Below are 14799 nucleotides of genomic sequence, written 5' to 3'. Positions count from 1 at the left end.
GTGCCTCACATCTCTATCAAAATGAAGCACTGCATTCAAAAGATCACAAACACATCTCGAAAGCAAACATTTGTCTTACGTTGCAAACACCTTTGCCATAATATATTTTTGGATATATCATATACACACAGAGTTTTTCAAAACCTAAAGCTCTTCTTTCATGAGCTCCTACGTACATATGTTTAAGACTGAAAGTAATTGGCCGAGAGATGTTGAAAAACTCATGGTAAACATGAAAGCAAGATTGAAAACAAACTATTTTTTTTTTTTACTGTAAGCATTTGTGGTTGTGAAAACAGTATTAGACAGTACGAAAGAAAAGAAATACATCAACCATGTGTAGTTGAACAGAAACAATGGTTGTGTTTGAAAAAGGAAATAAAGATACTTCCTGTTAGTTTTTTGTGTGTTACATAGATAATTGAGTGTTGTGTTTTGCAAAAAGTGTTTTATGAGTCGAAGGCTGAATATTAGTGTATGGTTTTGCAGATTTGGTGTGTTGTTCTGGTGTTTGAGTGTCAGGTTTTAGAAACTGCGTGACAATTAAGGATTTTGTGTGTAAGTAGTTAAAAAAAACTGTATTATACGCATTTATTTATGAATGTACATTAAGCCTTTTTTCACTTTCCATACTTTCTTTCACAATCTATTGCTAAGAGTATAATTATAAAGGAAAAACAGAAAATAGATAGTTCGCCCGATATATCATTTATTGACCCTAAATAAAGTGTTAGTTCACCTCGCCATATAATTCAGACAGCCTTATCTCTTTTAATGGCCTTTTAATTTTAATGACAACATTTGAAAGCAAATTTTGATTCTGATTAAGACAGGTTTATGAGTAAAACATTTTATTTTGCAGTATATTTTTAATAACCTCTCAAATGTATTTATTCTCACTTATACATGAAAAAGCAGGGATCATTGACAGACTTGCTCAAAACAGCATGCACGTCTTTTAAAGTGAAAACAGCATGTCAAGGCACACTACTCTTAATGCAATACATTCAAGCAAAAAACTATCAAACAAAAAATTCCATTTGCAGAGGTAATTATTTTCTAAGTCAAGTTATAAATGTATTTCTCAAATTACTACATTCAAACAGTATTTATATCTAAAACCATACATCATATTAAAAAAAAAAAAAAAAAAAAAAAAAAATTAAAAAGGCAGGCATTTGAATATTCTGATAAATCTGCATTAGATGCAGCAAACCAGGGCCTCCTGAACCCCCCCTATAGGCTATAAAATAACATGTGATACAGAAATTATAATTCTGTTCATTCATTATAGAACCAAACAAATGACTTTGTTATTTGTAGTCTAGTCCTGCAATCTACTAGCATGTAGTTCGTATTTGTTTCTGATATACAGAATCTGGTAACAGCAGTCAAGTTTTATTATGTTAAATAAACATGCACTTCTTGTCAGCTTTAAATATAACAGTGCTTTGCATATTTCTGATATGGACAATCAGAGCTCTTAAACCCTGTAAAACATGCAACTTGTGACATAGACATCATGCAAAAGCCCTTTGTGCAGATTAAAAAACTATTTTTTAGCATTCACAACAGCACATTCCTTAATAAACACAAAACATCCGACTCTAATGCACAACTTTACTGACAAACTCCCCATCCGGTTGTTGTCGCCACCACCTTTCTCCCCTCTAGCGACGGCCCTGTCCCCATCTCATCTAATGCCCTTGTTTTATGCTCCACTTGCAAGTTGTTCAAGGCAGTAATATCACTTACTTTATTTTAACACTAAATCCTGTATTTTACTCTACCCAATAATGAGGCCTGAAATATCAGAAAAGGCTAAAGTTGTAAAAAGCAAAGCAGCAGAGATGTCATGATGAAGATATAAAATCCACAATCATTTCAAGAGTGCAAATCCATGATGATTAAATTGCAGCATATAACATGCTTAACTCTCACTGACCTTTACAAAAATATGAGTCATACAATAATGTATATCCCTGCAGAATCATGCTTTACAATTTATCACTCATTCGTAAATGTTATAAAACATCAGAGTCAGAAGAGAATATTTAAAATATTCCATGCCCCAGAGTACATTAAAACACCTTCTTCAATGTTTTGGTCAATTTTAGGAGGGAAACTTTGGTTGTCATTTAAAAAATATATATATAATACTGCTATAGGCCTACCATTTCACCATCATTCTCTGTCATTAGATGTCTTTCTTTACCTATTAGTATTACCCCACATGTATAATCATGCCAATGACATTCCATTCCATGTAAAATGAAGTACTATGTGTGTTCACCTTTGAAGTTAAGAAGCTGTTTATAGTGCACAATAAACCTGAGATCTCCAAGCTGCCAGACACAGAGAAACATACTCTCAATACAGCCATTGTTCTTAATGGTTGCCTCAGCCTAAACTGTTTTTTCATCTTATTTGAAGTATAAATTACAATGGGAATGTGATTGTGTACAATGTAGAGTAGGTTTTTAGGTCATTCATTGACTATGCCTTCCTTATCCTGTTCTCTAGGGGTCCTCTGTGCCTCCCTAATGTTCCTTTTATTAATACAGGTTCTCTCTCTCTCTTTTTCACTTTGATTCTACCTTAGGATCTCACTCCCAGTGCTTTCTTCATGTGCTCATAAACCACATAAGAGATGCTAACAGCAGGAATGACTTTGAGGAAATTGGGGGCAATGCCACGGTAAAGTCCAGAAATGCCTTCATGGGACACAATGTGCTTGAACTGGCCAACCATTGTCAGCTGTGGAGTGCCATCTGCTGAGGCTATCCAGAAGAAAGGGGGGAGTGAGATTATATTTTAATTTGCATTTAAAATAATTGGGTTTCATAAAATTATAGAATTATATAAAATAAGGATTATGTGAATGCATTTCATCTCACTCACCCTGAGCCTGCATGCGTGTGCGGATTAAAGACAGCGGGTAACTAGCCAGTTGCCCACATGTGCTGGACACAGTGCCGCATCCGAGAAGCACTAAAACCCCAGGATCAGCCGAGCCCATGCAGTACCGCTGTAGCCAAGCATTCTTTAGAGTCTGTCAAAATAACAGAAAATACAAAAAATATATTGTTAATATAGATGTTATCGATACATAATGGATGTTATCTGTGTCGCGCTCGGTTGCAAACAAAACAAAATAAAGGGCTGGATCTATTCACAGCAGTTTTAGATTTATTAAATACAAACTCAAAACAAAATACTCTGACCACATATTACTCAAAAAACATGAATGGAACAACCAGAACAATGTGATGAGAACAGACAATGAACTGAAAGAAACACTGTGCTTAAAGCTGCCCTTGAATGAAAAATTGAATTTACCTCGGCATAGTTGAATAACAAGAGTTCAGTACATGGAAATGACATACAGTGAGTCTCAAACTCCATTGTTTCCTCCTTCTTATATAAATCTCATTTGATTAAAAGACCTCCGAAGAACAGGCGAATCTCAACATAACACCGACTGGTACGTAACAGTCGGGATCATTAATATGTATGACCCCGATATTTGTATATGCCAGCCCATGTTCCCAACATTATGAAAGAGATTACACAAGGGCAGGCAGTATTAACGTGTGGATCTGCACAGCTGAATCATCAGACTAGGTAAGCAAACAAGAACAACAGCGAAAAATGGCAGATGGAGCAATAATAACTGACATGATCCATGATAACATTATATTTTTAGTGATATTTGTAAATTGTCTTTCTAAATGTTTCATTAGCATGTTGCTAATGTACTGTTAAATGTGGTTAAAGTTACCATTGTTTATTACTGTATTCACGGAGACAAGAGCCGTTGCTATTTTCATTTTTATACACTTGCAGTCTGTATAATTCATAAACACAACTTCATTCTTTATAAATCTCTCCAACAGTGTAGCATTAGCCGTTAGCCACAGAGCACAGCCTCAAACTCATTCAGAATCAAACGTAAACAGTATAACAGGATATATACTCACATAATCCGACGCATGCATGTTGCATGCATGATGAACATCTTGTTAAGATCCATTTGAGGGTTATATTAGCTGTGTAAACTTTGTTTAGGCACTGTTTAAGGCAAACGCGAGCTCCATGGGCAGAAAGCACAAGATTTAAAGGGGCCGCGCAGCATAAATCGGCTCATATTTAATGATGCCCCAAAATTAAAAAAAAAAAGCTGAAACTCCACAGATACATTCAGGGGACACCTTAGACTTATATTACATCTTTTGAAAAGACGTTCGATGGCACCTTTAAATAAACAGACAAACTAATCAATGAAATGAATGACAGGTGTAACTGATAATCAAACAATGAAAAACCATAGAAATGAACTGAAAACAAGGACACAGAACTACAACACATGACAAACCCACCCCAAACAGAAACTCAGATTACCCCTTACAGCCTGTTACATCAATTTATTTTTTTAATACTTTTTACATAATTATATTTCCTCATATTTTTGGCAATTTTTCAAAAAATATTTTCAGTCTAAATATATTTATATTGTACTAAATATATATATATATATATATATATATATATATATATATATATATATATATATATATATATATATATATATATATATATAGTTAACTTATGTAAGTGAGGATAGCAAAATAAAGTAAACTGTGACATATTATACCCAAAAATTCTTCATACAGTGGACTACCAGTAAAATTGATAAAAATTTGGAACCTAAAATTATTCAGACACTTTGACCTGACCATATATATATATATATATATATATGCAAAGCTAAATTATAAGCATAATTACTCTAGTCTTCACATGATCTTTCCGAAATCATCCTAATATTATTGATTTGTGCTGTTTAATTTTTTTTTAAAAATGATACATTTTTTCAGGACTCTTTGATAGAATTTTCATAAGAACAGCATTTATTTTAAAATTGTAATCTTTTTGTAATATTATAAATGTCTTCACTGTCACTTATAATTAATTTAATTGCGTTCTTGGCCAAATAAAACATTTTTCTTTTTCTCTATTTTTTTGCCACATGGTAAACAATGACAAGACAATCACCTTAAAAAAAAAAGACCTGTGAGTTGTTAGGAAGAGACCATAGAACACAGCAACGTAAAATACATAATATATATTTATTTTACCAACCATGGCAACTGAGAATGATGAATACCCACAGCCTGTCAGTGGCAGCCGGCATTCGCAAACACTTAAATGTGTTAAAATACGCACACACACCTCATAGACAGCCAGATCAATGCCAGCATAAGGGATGATGCCAAGTGTGTTGGGCAAATAGCCTTTGTAAAACGCGCGCACTCCTTCTTTACGTAGTATCTGTTTGGCACAGTCTGCCATGCCAGAATACTGTCCTGTCTTTCGGAGGGTTAGACGTGTCTTCATCACCTGGGAAACAAGAACAATCAGAGTAAAATTATAGAAAGAAAAAAAATATTGAGAAATATAAGTTTGGAGGTCACTAGTAACTTTGAGCTGCTGAAACTCCTTTCAGCAGCTCTAGTCAAGATCTCTAAATAAATAAATGGAGGATTTGGCTTCCAAAATGTGATACTGATCTGCCTCATTAAATAAATATATATCAGATGCCAGAAAAGAAACTTGTTTTCTGCATTCAAGCACACCCGGAATAGAAAGACAATCTGTATCTGTAGTTGTCAGCTAGGCTCAGCTCATTTTCAACTCTTTTAACATTTAGAACAACATGAGTAAACAGGCAAACAGCAATTAGGAACAGCTTTGTTAAACAACTTCCCTTGTTACATGATTCTGGCGTTTGTACTTTACATTAGCAGCTGTAAAAACTACACTACTTGAGACATTACTACTACAGTCAGACATTATATGTATAAGACCATTAAAGGAATGTTCGAGGTCAAATACAAGATTTAATTTGATAATCCAAATAATCCAGATATCAATATTAGTATATTACACATTTAATGAAAAGTATGCATATAAAGTACTGTGGTTATACTTTTAAAACTTTCCCTCTAAATGTTTTCTATTAAAATCCAAAATATGAGTTTTTCTGTAGTAAAATAAGATTTCTATCAGAATATATTTTAAAATGTAATTCATTCCTGTGTGCCAAAGCTCAATTTTCAGCATCATTACTCCAGTCTTCAGTGTCACATGATCCTTCAGAAATCATTCTGATATTCTGATTTAGCACTCTTGAAACATTTCTTATCGTTACCGATATAAAAAAATAGTGTAATATTTTTGTAGAAACTGTATCTATACTACTACAATTTATGTAGAAGTGCTTATGATAAAAAAAAACGATAAGTTCAAAAGTAAAGCAACTGAATTCTTCAGGTCTTATCTTTATAGAGCTATTTAATCTTGACGTCAGTTAGTAGACCAACCCAGAAGGCTAATTTGCCAAGGATTCCCTCAGGAAATCCTAATGGTTTTTAGAATGCCTGTTTTTGATTTGTGAGTGAAAACAGGTCTGTGGTTACAGTACTTGTAAAGCTGAAAAGTGAAACGTCCTCCTCTTCTCTTACCTCCATGGGGTAGATGATGGTTTGAGCTGTAGCTCCAGCCAGTGAGCCAGCAATGAAGCGTTCTTGAACCCTTAGAGAACCACCTTCCTTATTGCCTCTGATCAGCCGTTTGATCTACACAAGGCATATAAAATTGTTTACTAACATTAGAAAATATGCCACTAAAAACAGAGTGGCTGTAACATTTAAATGTTTAGCTACTATATTCTGGTTTGTCTACCTGCTCATAAGCCATGAATTTGATAGCTGACTCTGGGGCAATTTTAAGCACGTTGATGCCGTTGCCTCTCCAAAGAGACCTCAGTCCTCCCTCCTTCACCATTCCACGCAAGCCACCCAACAAACTCACACCACTGGAGCCGTGGACCTGTGGAAAACCCACTCAGTTCACACTCTGTTTCATTATGAGTACTGTACTTTTCACAACAGAACTGCCAATGTAAGATTTATTTCTGTTGAGTTTCTTTGATACAACAACAATTCACAGAGACAATAAAACATAATTCTAACAATTTTAAAGAGGACCTATTATGCTTTTTTACATTTTCAACTTTCTTTAGTGAGTAATGTTGCTGTTTGAGCATAAAAAAGGTCTGCAAAGCACAAAGTCACTACAAAGGGAGTTATCAACATGTTCTCCAACCAATACGACCATATAGGTCATTTGGCACTTCCCTCAAATACGACCCATAGGAGCGTTTACTAAAGTTGTGCCCCTATTGACAACAGGACACTTTCATTTTAATGCATTGTTTCCTTTTATCTGCGTCATATTTCATGTTTCACGTCGCTCAATTGGCAGAGTGTTGCAATATATAACAATATGCGATCATGCGATCGTGGGTTTGATCCCAGGGAACGCATTTGCTCATAAAGTGTATATGCACTATAAATCACTAAGGGTAGGTTTAGGGATGGGCTGGGTGTAGTCGTTAATAAAAAATGAGTTTTGCTAAATGGAAATAGGAAAAATGGAGTAAAAAGTCCACACATTGCATTTAAATGAACGCGCATTTTGATTGGTAACAACAGTCATACGTCATTTCATGACGACAGACGTAACACGACACTGTCATTATTATTATGCCAGCTAGAGGGCGCATGACTTTAAAACGTAAATATAGGTCGTAATAAGGTGCTTGAAAAACGACCTATAGGGTAGTTTTTTTTTTTTTGGAGGACAGTCTGGAGGACAGTTATTCTCTAAATCAGTACTGTTTCTGAACTCCCTCAAACGCCTCCATTGTAGTGTTGAGTTTTCTTCCGGGAACGTACACATCAGAATATCGCTCATCTAAATAATTCCTGCACAAGGCCTGGTTGAGTTGCGTTAGTAGTATGTCGAAACTGGAGGTTATTGTAAGGGGATTGTCATTTTTGAAAAACTTTCGAAGCATTTGACCAATCACAACAAACTGGTCCAGCTGACCAATCAGAGCGCATTGTGCTTTTCGTAAGGAAAGGCTTCATAAAGACAGGAACTAAACAGAGTGTTGCTGACAGACTGGGATGAGAGCTGTTGCAACAAGGTAAAATATATGAAAAAAATGTGTTCATTAATGTATAACATTCAAGCATGAAAACCTATTCTAGTAGACCTCAAAAATAAAATCAAGACTTTGTAAAAGGGCATAATATGGCCACTTTAAGAACTGACTGAACCTGAAGGAAAACTTTAAGACGATCCAGAGGAGCAGTTCCTGTTCGCGAAACGGCTCCTGCCATTGCCCCGGCCACCAACTGTCTCCACACCACACCTGAACGGCGCTCTTTCTCCGAAAACTCATCTGGCACAGTCAGTTGCTCTCCAATGTCCAACATCTGAAACGCATACTTTATAGATTCAAAAGACAGTTGAAGTTTGCATTCTAAAATATCTATGAATATCAAGCCTACAATCTAATTTCTGAAAAGAGCTGGAAGTAAACCAGAGAGTGTTTCCAGTAGTGGGCAATGTCCTCCATGTTGTGCAAGGGGTTAAACAGGAAATGGTCCCGCCACTCATTCCAGTCAATGGTCATGGTGCCATCTCTGTCTATGCTGACACACAAAAAGAATATAGAATAGTTAAAACAAGCCTTTTCTATGCCCAATGAAACTATGTGTGACTCAACACATGTGGGTTTCATAGAAACATCTTAAAGTCCTCTGAAAGCACAGCCAGAGTGGGAGGTAGATGTGAACATGGCATTGATTAAGCAGTTTTGTGAAAAGCTGAAGCGCTCTAACCTTTGAAGGATTCTGGAGGCCTGCTCTGTGGATACATTCACTCCAAGGCTGCGCAAGGAGAGCTGAATTTCTGCAACATCTATGTGACCTGAATTCATAAAATACTTTAATGCTTATTCTATGTACTTTATGGACAACAGAGGATATACTATTGTTCAAAATTTGGGGTCAGTAAGATATGTTTTAATGTTTTTGAAAGAGGTCTCTTATGCTCACCAAGGCTGAAATACAGTAAATAAATTTTTTTTAAAAATACAGTAAAATTGTGAAATATTATTACAATTTAAAATAACCATTTTCTATTTTAATATATTTTAAAATGTAATTCATTCCTGTGATGTCAAAGCTGAATTTTCAGCATCATTACTCCAGTCTTCAGTGTCACATGATCCTTGAGAAATCATTCTAATATGATGATTTGCTGCTCAAGAAACATTTCTTATCATTATCAGTGATGAAAGCAATTATGCTGCTTAATATTTTTGTGAAAACTGTGATACATTTTTGGATTCTTTGACAAACAGAAAGTTAAAAAGAACAGCATTTGTTTAAAATAGACAACTTATTTACACTTTATTTCAATAGTACACTTAAGATGTACTATTTACTATAAGCAACTGTTACATATTAGTTACATATCAGCTAAATCAAATTAATTTGCACCTACATGTCAGCTAACTCTCATTAGAGTATTAATGGACTATTAGGTTAGGGTTAGGGTTTTGGCTTAGTAGAATAAATTGACATACTTGAAAAGTTACATATAGTCAGTAGAATGTCTGTAGGGGAGCATCAAAATAAGGTGTTAGTAAATATTTTGTCTACTAATACTCTAATGAGAGTTAGTTGACATGTAGTTGCAAAGTTACTTATAGTTAGTAGAATGTTTAAAGTGGACCATCAAAATAAAGTGTTACCTTAATTTCTCTCTCTCTCTCAAAAATAAAAAGTCTTTCTAACCCCAGACTTTAAAATACTACTATGAGGACACATACTAGACAGAGAAACACAAAAGTTATCTAAACACTTTAAAAGCAATTGTGCAAAAAGGAAATCTGCATTTTCAGTGAAGTATTATGAGGTTGCAGTTACATTATAATGTGTATAATGTCATATTATAATGTGTGAGAGTATAATGCAGACCATCGTTGTTGCGGTCCAGGCTGCGGAACATAAGTCGGAGCTCTTTCTCATGTGTGCGCAGATACCGTGTGAACTCCTCGATGTCCAGCTGGCCGTCATGATTGGTGTCACTCACACGTACAATCTGAGGGGTGGAGGAGGTGGAAAGTGCAGTTAAGGGCAAGAATGTGAGGGTTTGATGGAGGAGTTATATGTAAACTTAATTTAACACTGCTTCTGTGCCCATGCCTATGTAGAATGAGTAACAAAGAGAAAAACTAACAGAAAGCAAAGAGAGAGAGAGAGTGAAAGAAGCATTGCTCTGAGCTTACAGATGCAAGGTTACTGTTTGTGTGCAAAGCCCTGCCATAAGTCTGGCAGCTCCGATCGCAAACACATTGTGAACTAGAGCTAATCTCACCTCTTACATCACAGCACATGACTAACACAGTCACACAACCCAACAGCACAGACATACCACTGGCACTCAGTGTTGCTCTTCCCAAGGAAACTTGGAGTCTCCAAGTTATGTTCTTAATGGCACTTTCATGGTTTCATCTTAGGACTCGATCTGTATCCTTAGCTACCTGCTGAAGTAATCGCCACAACACAACATACTGTATGCACTGTTCGCTTTGGCAAGAACAAGACTGTTTACAACAGGAGTGAAAATGTAAATGTTGGTGCACTATAATTTGTGTTTTGCATGTTCTCAACTCAAGTTGAAATGCCAACCAGTGATTATTGTTCTTCTGCTTGTATCAAATCAACAAACTGCACTCTTGTAGGTGGTTTCAGTGGAACCAATTCAACTATACAGACCATACAAAAAGATTATCAGTGAATAAATTGGCAATATTTCAAAATCTTTCCCAAATCAGTGTGTTGATCAAGTGCACTCAAGCAGTCTAACACAGTGGTGCAGATTTATTTCTGCTATTTGTGTCATATGATTGGACACCTGTGACACTACTTTCTGAAAGATTAAGGGACACTGGGAGTGTTGTAACACTTTTTGTTTCAACATATGTAGCTCTGCTATTTTGCACCATGCATGTGCCTCAAATGTTGATAAAATGATCTCATATTTGTCTGCTATATTAAAATGTTTTTGTTTTCTTTAAATGTACAACCTCTGCCTAAAATGTATGAATTAATATTAAAAACAAGTGCTGTATTAGACCACAAAGCCAATAGTGTAAGATTAAAGGTGGGGTATGTCATTTTTCAAAAACACTGTTTGGAAATTAGTAGGGTCGATACCAACAACAAACGTCTAACCAATCAACATTATTGGGCGTATGACGGTCATGGAGACAGAATGATGAAAGAGGGAGATTTGAAAAGAAAAAAAACGCAGAAAGAGAGATGAAGAGACATAATACAAAAGAGCTCAAAAGAATATCACTGGAATGAAGGTTTATGACTGGGCAAGCACTTTAGGACCCACGCTTATATTAGAAAAGCTTTCCAGCGCTAGAGAGAGCTAAGCGGGAAGGCCTGAAAACAGATGTGGAGGCTGCTTTGATTCCACTACACTTGTAAGTAACACTGGGTTTTGATTGACTGGAGCTGCTGTGCTGTTAGCGACTAACAACAAACCCTTGTATTTACTCTTGTGTGCTGTACGTTCATATTTTGTGCTTCCTTGTCATTCGTTCATCAGCTGCACTTTATTTTTCATGAAGCATCATTTTGTTGCGCGTCAGCTGTGATAAACAGACATCCACTCGCATTGCGTGTGTAACAGTGGCCAGATAGTGAGAGCTGTGCAGGTAAAACACTGCACACTGACGACTGCTAGAGAATGCAGTGTTTAGCGTCATTGATAGTGCACTCGCTTCGCATACCAGCAGCGATCGGGCCGGGGATCGAGACCGACTCGGAGCAGGGTGGTTAGGATTGGAGGGTGAGTTTTGGAGGTAGAGCAATGAAGAGAGGGGTGGGTTGGTTTGGGTTGATTTCAAATATCAACAATGTCCAAATGGATACCCCACCTTTAACAGACATGGATGTTGAAATTGTGTGCATTATAAACTCTCTCTCTCTCTCTCTCTCTCTCTCTCTCTCTATATATATATATATATATATACATATTTATATACATACACACAGCAAAATCTCCAGTTAAATCAATTCTGCTCAGAGTACATATGGTCCCTCTCTAAATAGTGTTAAAATAACACTGAATCAGAGTTAAAGTTTATGAGATAATTAAACAATTAATTAAGTGATGATTGTGCATTAGTGATGAACACCTGCTGTTAATAAGCAGAATCACTGAAGAAAAGAGAAAACCAAAAACTACAACTGACTTCAGTCACGGCCTTATTAATTGCTTAATTATCTCATAAACTATTTAGAGAGTGTTAAACTCTGAGCAGAGCTGATTTAAAGGGATAGTTCACCCAAAAATGAAAATTTGATGTTTATCTGCTTACCCCCAGGGCATCCAAGATGTAGGTGACTTTTTTTCTTCAGTTGAACGCAAATTATGATTTTTAACTGCAACCGCTGCCGTCTGTCAGTCAAATAATAGCAGTAGATGGGAACTTCAACTATAACAGTAAATAAAACTTGCTTAGACAAATCAAAATTAAAACCTGCGGCTCGTGACCACACATTGATGTCCTAAGACACGAAACGATCGGTTTGTGCGAGAAACCGAACATTATTTATATAATTTTTTACCTCTAATACACCACTATGTCCAACTGCGTTCAGCTTCCTGTTAGTGAGGTCAAAAAACGCGTTCTGAAGACGGAAGTGATGTCTCGCCCATATACTTCAATGAGCGCGAGACATCACTTCCGTTGTCAGAGCGCGATCAGACCTCACTAGCCGGAAGCTGAACGGAGTTGGACATAGTGGTGTATTAGAGGTAAAAAATTATATAAATACTGTTCGGTTTCTCGCACAAATCGTTCGTTTCGTGTCTTAGGACATCAATGTGCCGTCACGAGCCGCAGGGTTTAATTTGGATTTGTCTATGGAAGTTTTTTCGACTCTTATTGTTCAAGTTCCCAATCACTGCTATTATTTGACTGACAGACGGCAGCGGTTGCAGTTAAAAATCATAATTTGTGTTCGACTGAAGAAAAAAAGTCATCTACATCTTGGATGCCCTGGGGGTAAGCAGATAAACCTCAAATTTTCATTTTTGGGTGAACTATCCCTTTAACTCTGGAGATTTTACTGTGTATATTCAGCTTTCTGCATCTGGTCAGCGCAGTTTACACTTCTTATTTTTGAACATGTGTATAGTTATCAACCTTTTTGACTCGATGGCCCCTTGTTGTCCAAAACAATATTCAATTATCTACACTGAGATAATTATGATAAAGTTACTTGTGAATTAATTAACCATAATTCATTTTGTGATTGCATGTTCTGTATTCCAGAAGTTCTGTATGTTCTTCATTTAAAACAAGTTACTGGGGGAAAATAAATATAAATATGATTTCAGTTTACAAGATTATTCAATGCCTATTGATTTATTTATTTTTTTTATTTATTGTATTTTGACCCTGGACCCCTGGTGGAGAACCTTAACTAATGGCGTCACATCTCGCCCTGCCTTAACTTTCAGGTCACCTAACATAAGCAACGAAATTAGTCTGGAGGTTTGTCAATATTGCAACGTGGAAAGTCTAACTCTTAAATAAATTACACGGGATCGTTTGTCCTTGGTCGAGGACACAGCAGCATTACGCTGAGCAAGTTTCACTCCTGCTGAAAGTAAGCATAAGTTCTTGTGTGGATTTATCAAAAACAAAATATGATATGCTGAGCTTTCAGGTGTTTTCAGTTCATCACAACATCACAGCTCACAGAAATGAACATGAGCAACTCTGACATCCCGAGCGACCTACCTCGTCTACCTCACTGCGAAGGATCCCCCATGAGGTTAATCCGGTGCGCAGCTCATTCACATCGATCCTCCCATCTTTATTTAGGTCCAGCTGATCGAACAGTTCGGCCCATCGTTTCTCCCGCTCTGGATCGGACACACTGTTATCCTGACAGCGAGCCCATGTCCAACACGAAGGGAACCGAGTTCTCGCTTCGCCCATATGAAACAGCTGGCGGTGAATACGGTCCAAATGTGTTCTCGAGAATCAGAGCTGTGTTAGGTAGTGGATCAGCATCCTACCTCTCAAATACAGCTGCTGCTTCTTCAGCAAAGACCACTTTGAGGATTTGTGGATTGAGGTAAATAAAAAACTGCTGAATGTAATATATAGCCTCGTTCACCTGTCAGAGTCCCGCCAGAGCGTCAAGCGTTGAAACGGGCGCACAATATCAGCAGCGCGTTGCTCTTCTGTCTGTAGCCGCTCCAATTACGACAGAGTTAATCCAGGAAGTATTAAACCTCTGCCCCTCTGGCTAGAATAATAATCCCATCGCTTCTGTCTCTCAGCACAGGTTCATCAACTCGGCAATTGTCCTGTTCTGGTCTCAGATGACATCAAGAGCGCGCGCGCCGCCCGCACCGGTTAGTTATACCGCATCTTAGTGCGACGGAGAGATTCGCATATAAACGCTTAATTACTGCTCACAATTCGCGTCTTTTGCTCATTTTATCGCTCCTCTCTGTGGTATGCAGAATGAACGCGAGTCTCCGCTGCACAAATCGCAGGATAAGGGCTGGGTGTCCCGACTCTATTAAGGAGCGATATGTATGTTGTCATTGATTGCCTGCCTCGTGCAGTCAGTGCACATTATTCACTGGCTTCAAGTCGCTCTGTTTCTACTGGATTAGTTCGTCTCGTGCGTCGCGAAAATCTTGTGGCGCATTTCGATACTAGTCTAACGTTACTTTTTTAGATTACAGGTTTAATATAAAGAGTGATCACTGATAATTAATTACAATAGACTCATTCCTAACTGACAGCGCTTCAGCAGCGTGTGTTGCTATAGTAAC

The 14799-nt window shown here is 36.9% G+C and overlaps 1 protein-coding gene across 1 annotated transcript; it reads right to left on the bottom strand.

Moving 5' to 3' along the window:
• Nucleotides 1–1226: 1226 nt before the first annotated feature.
• slc25a23b (solute carrier family 25 member 23b) lies at nt 1227–14285 on the bottom strand. Its single transcript, XM_067375170.1, has 10 exons — nt 13748–14285; nt 9897–10020; nt 8754–8841; nt 8453–8564; nt 8187–8345; nt 6745–6891; nt 6525–6638; nt 5233–5400; nt 2902–3052; nt 1227–2780 (listed from the first exon to the last, which is right to left on the bottom strand). Exons 1-10 carry the CDS (start codon nt 13946–13948, stop codon nt 2599–2601), a joined length of 1446 nt encoding a protein of 481 aa, XP_067231271.1. The 5' UTR covers nt 13949–14285; the 3' UTR covers nt 1227–2598.
• Nucleotides 14286–14799: the final 514 nt, after the last annotated feature.

This window comes from Chanodichthys erythropterus, chromosome 3 (assembly GCF_024489055.1).
Source record: "Chanodichthys erythropterus isolate Z2021 chromosome 3, ASM2448905v1, whole genome shotgun sequence".
Lineage (NCBI taxonomy): Eukaryota > Metazoa > Chordata > Actinopteri > Cypriniformes > Xenocyprididae > Chanodichthys > Chanodichthys erythropterus.
This window is presented reverse-complemented; position numbering and strand designations above follow the sequence as displayed.

Excerpts from the sequence above, each read along its gene's own strand:
- slc25a23b (XM_067375170.1), bottom strand. The coding sequence starts at position 13,948 with ATGGGCGAAGCGAGAACTCGGTTCCCTTCGTGTTGGACATGGGCTCGC. Across the intron at positions 8,842-9,896 it reads CCTGGACCGCAACAACGATG|GTCACATAGATGTTGCAGAA; the intron begins GTCTGCATTATA and ends TTATGAATTCAG. Across the intron at positions 8,565-8,753 it reads GCCTCCAGAATCCTTCAAAG|CATAGACAGAGATGGCACCA; the intron begins GTTAGAGCGCTT and ends TTTGTGTGTCAG.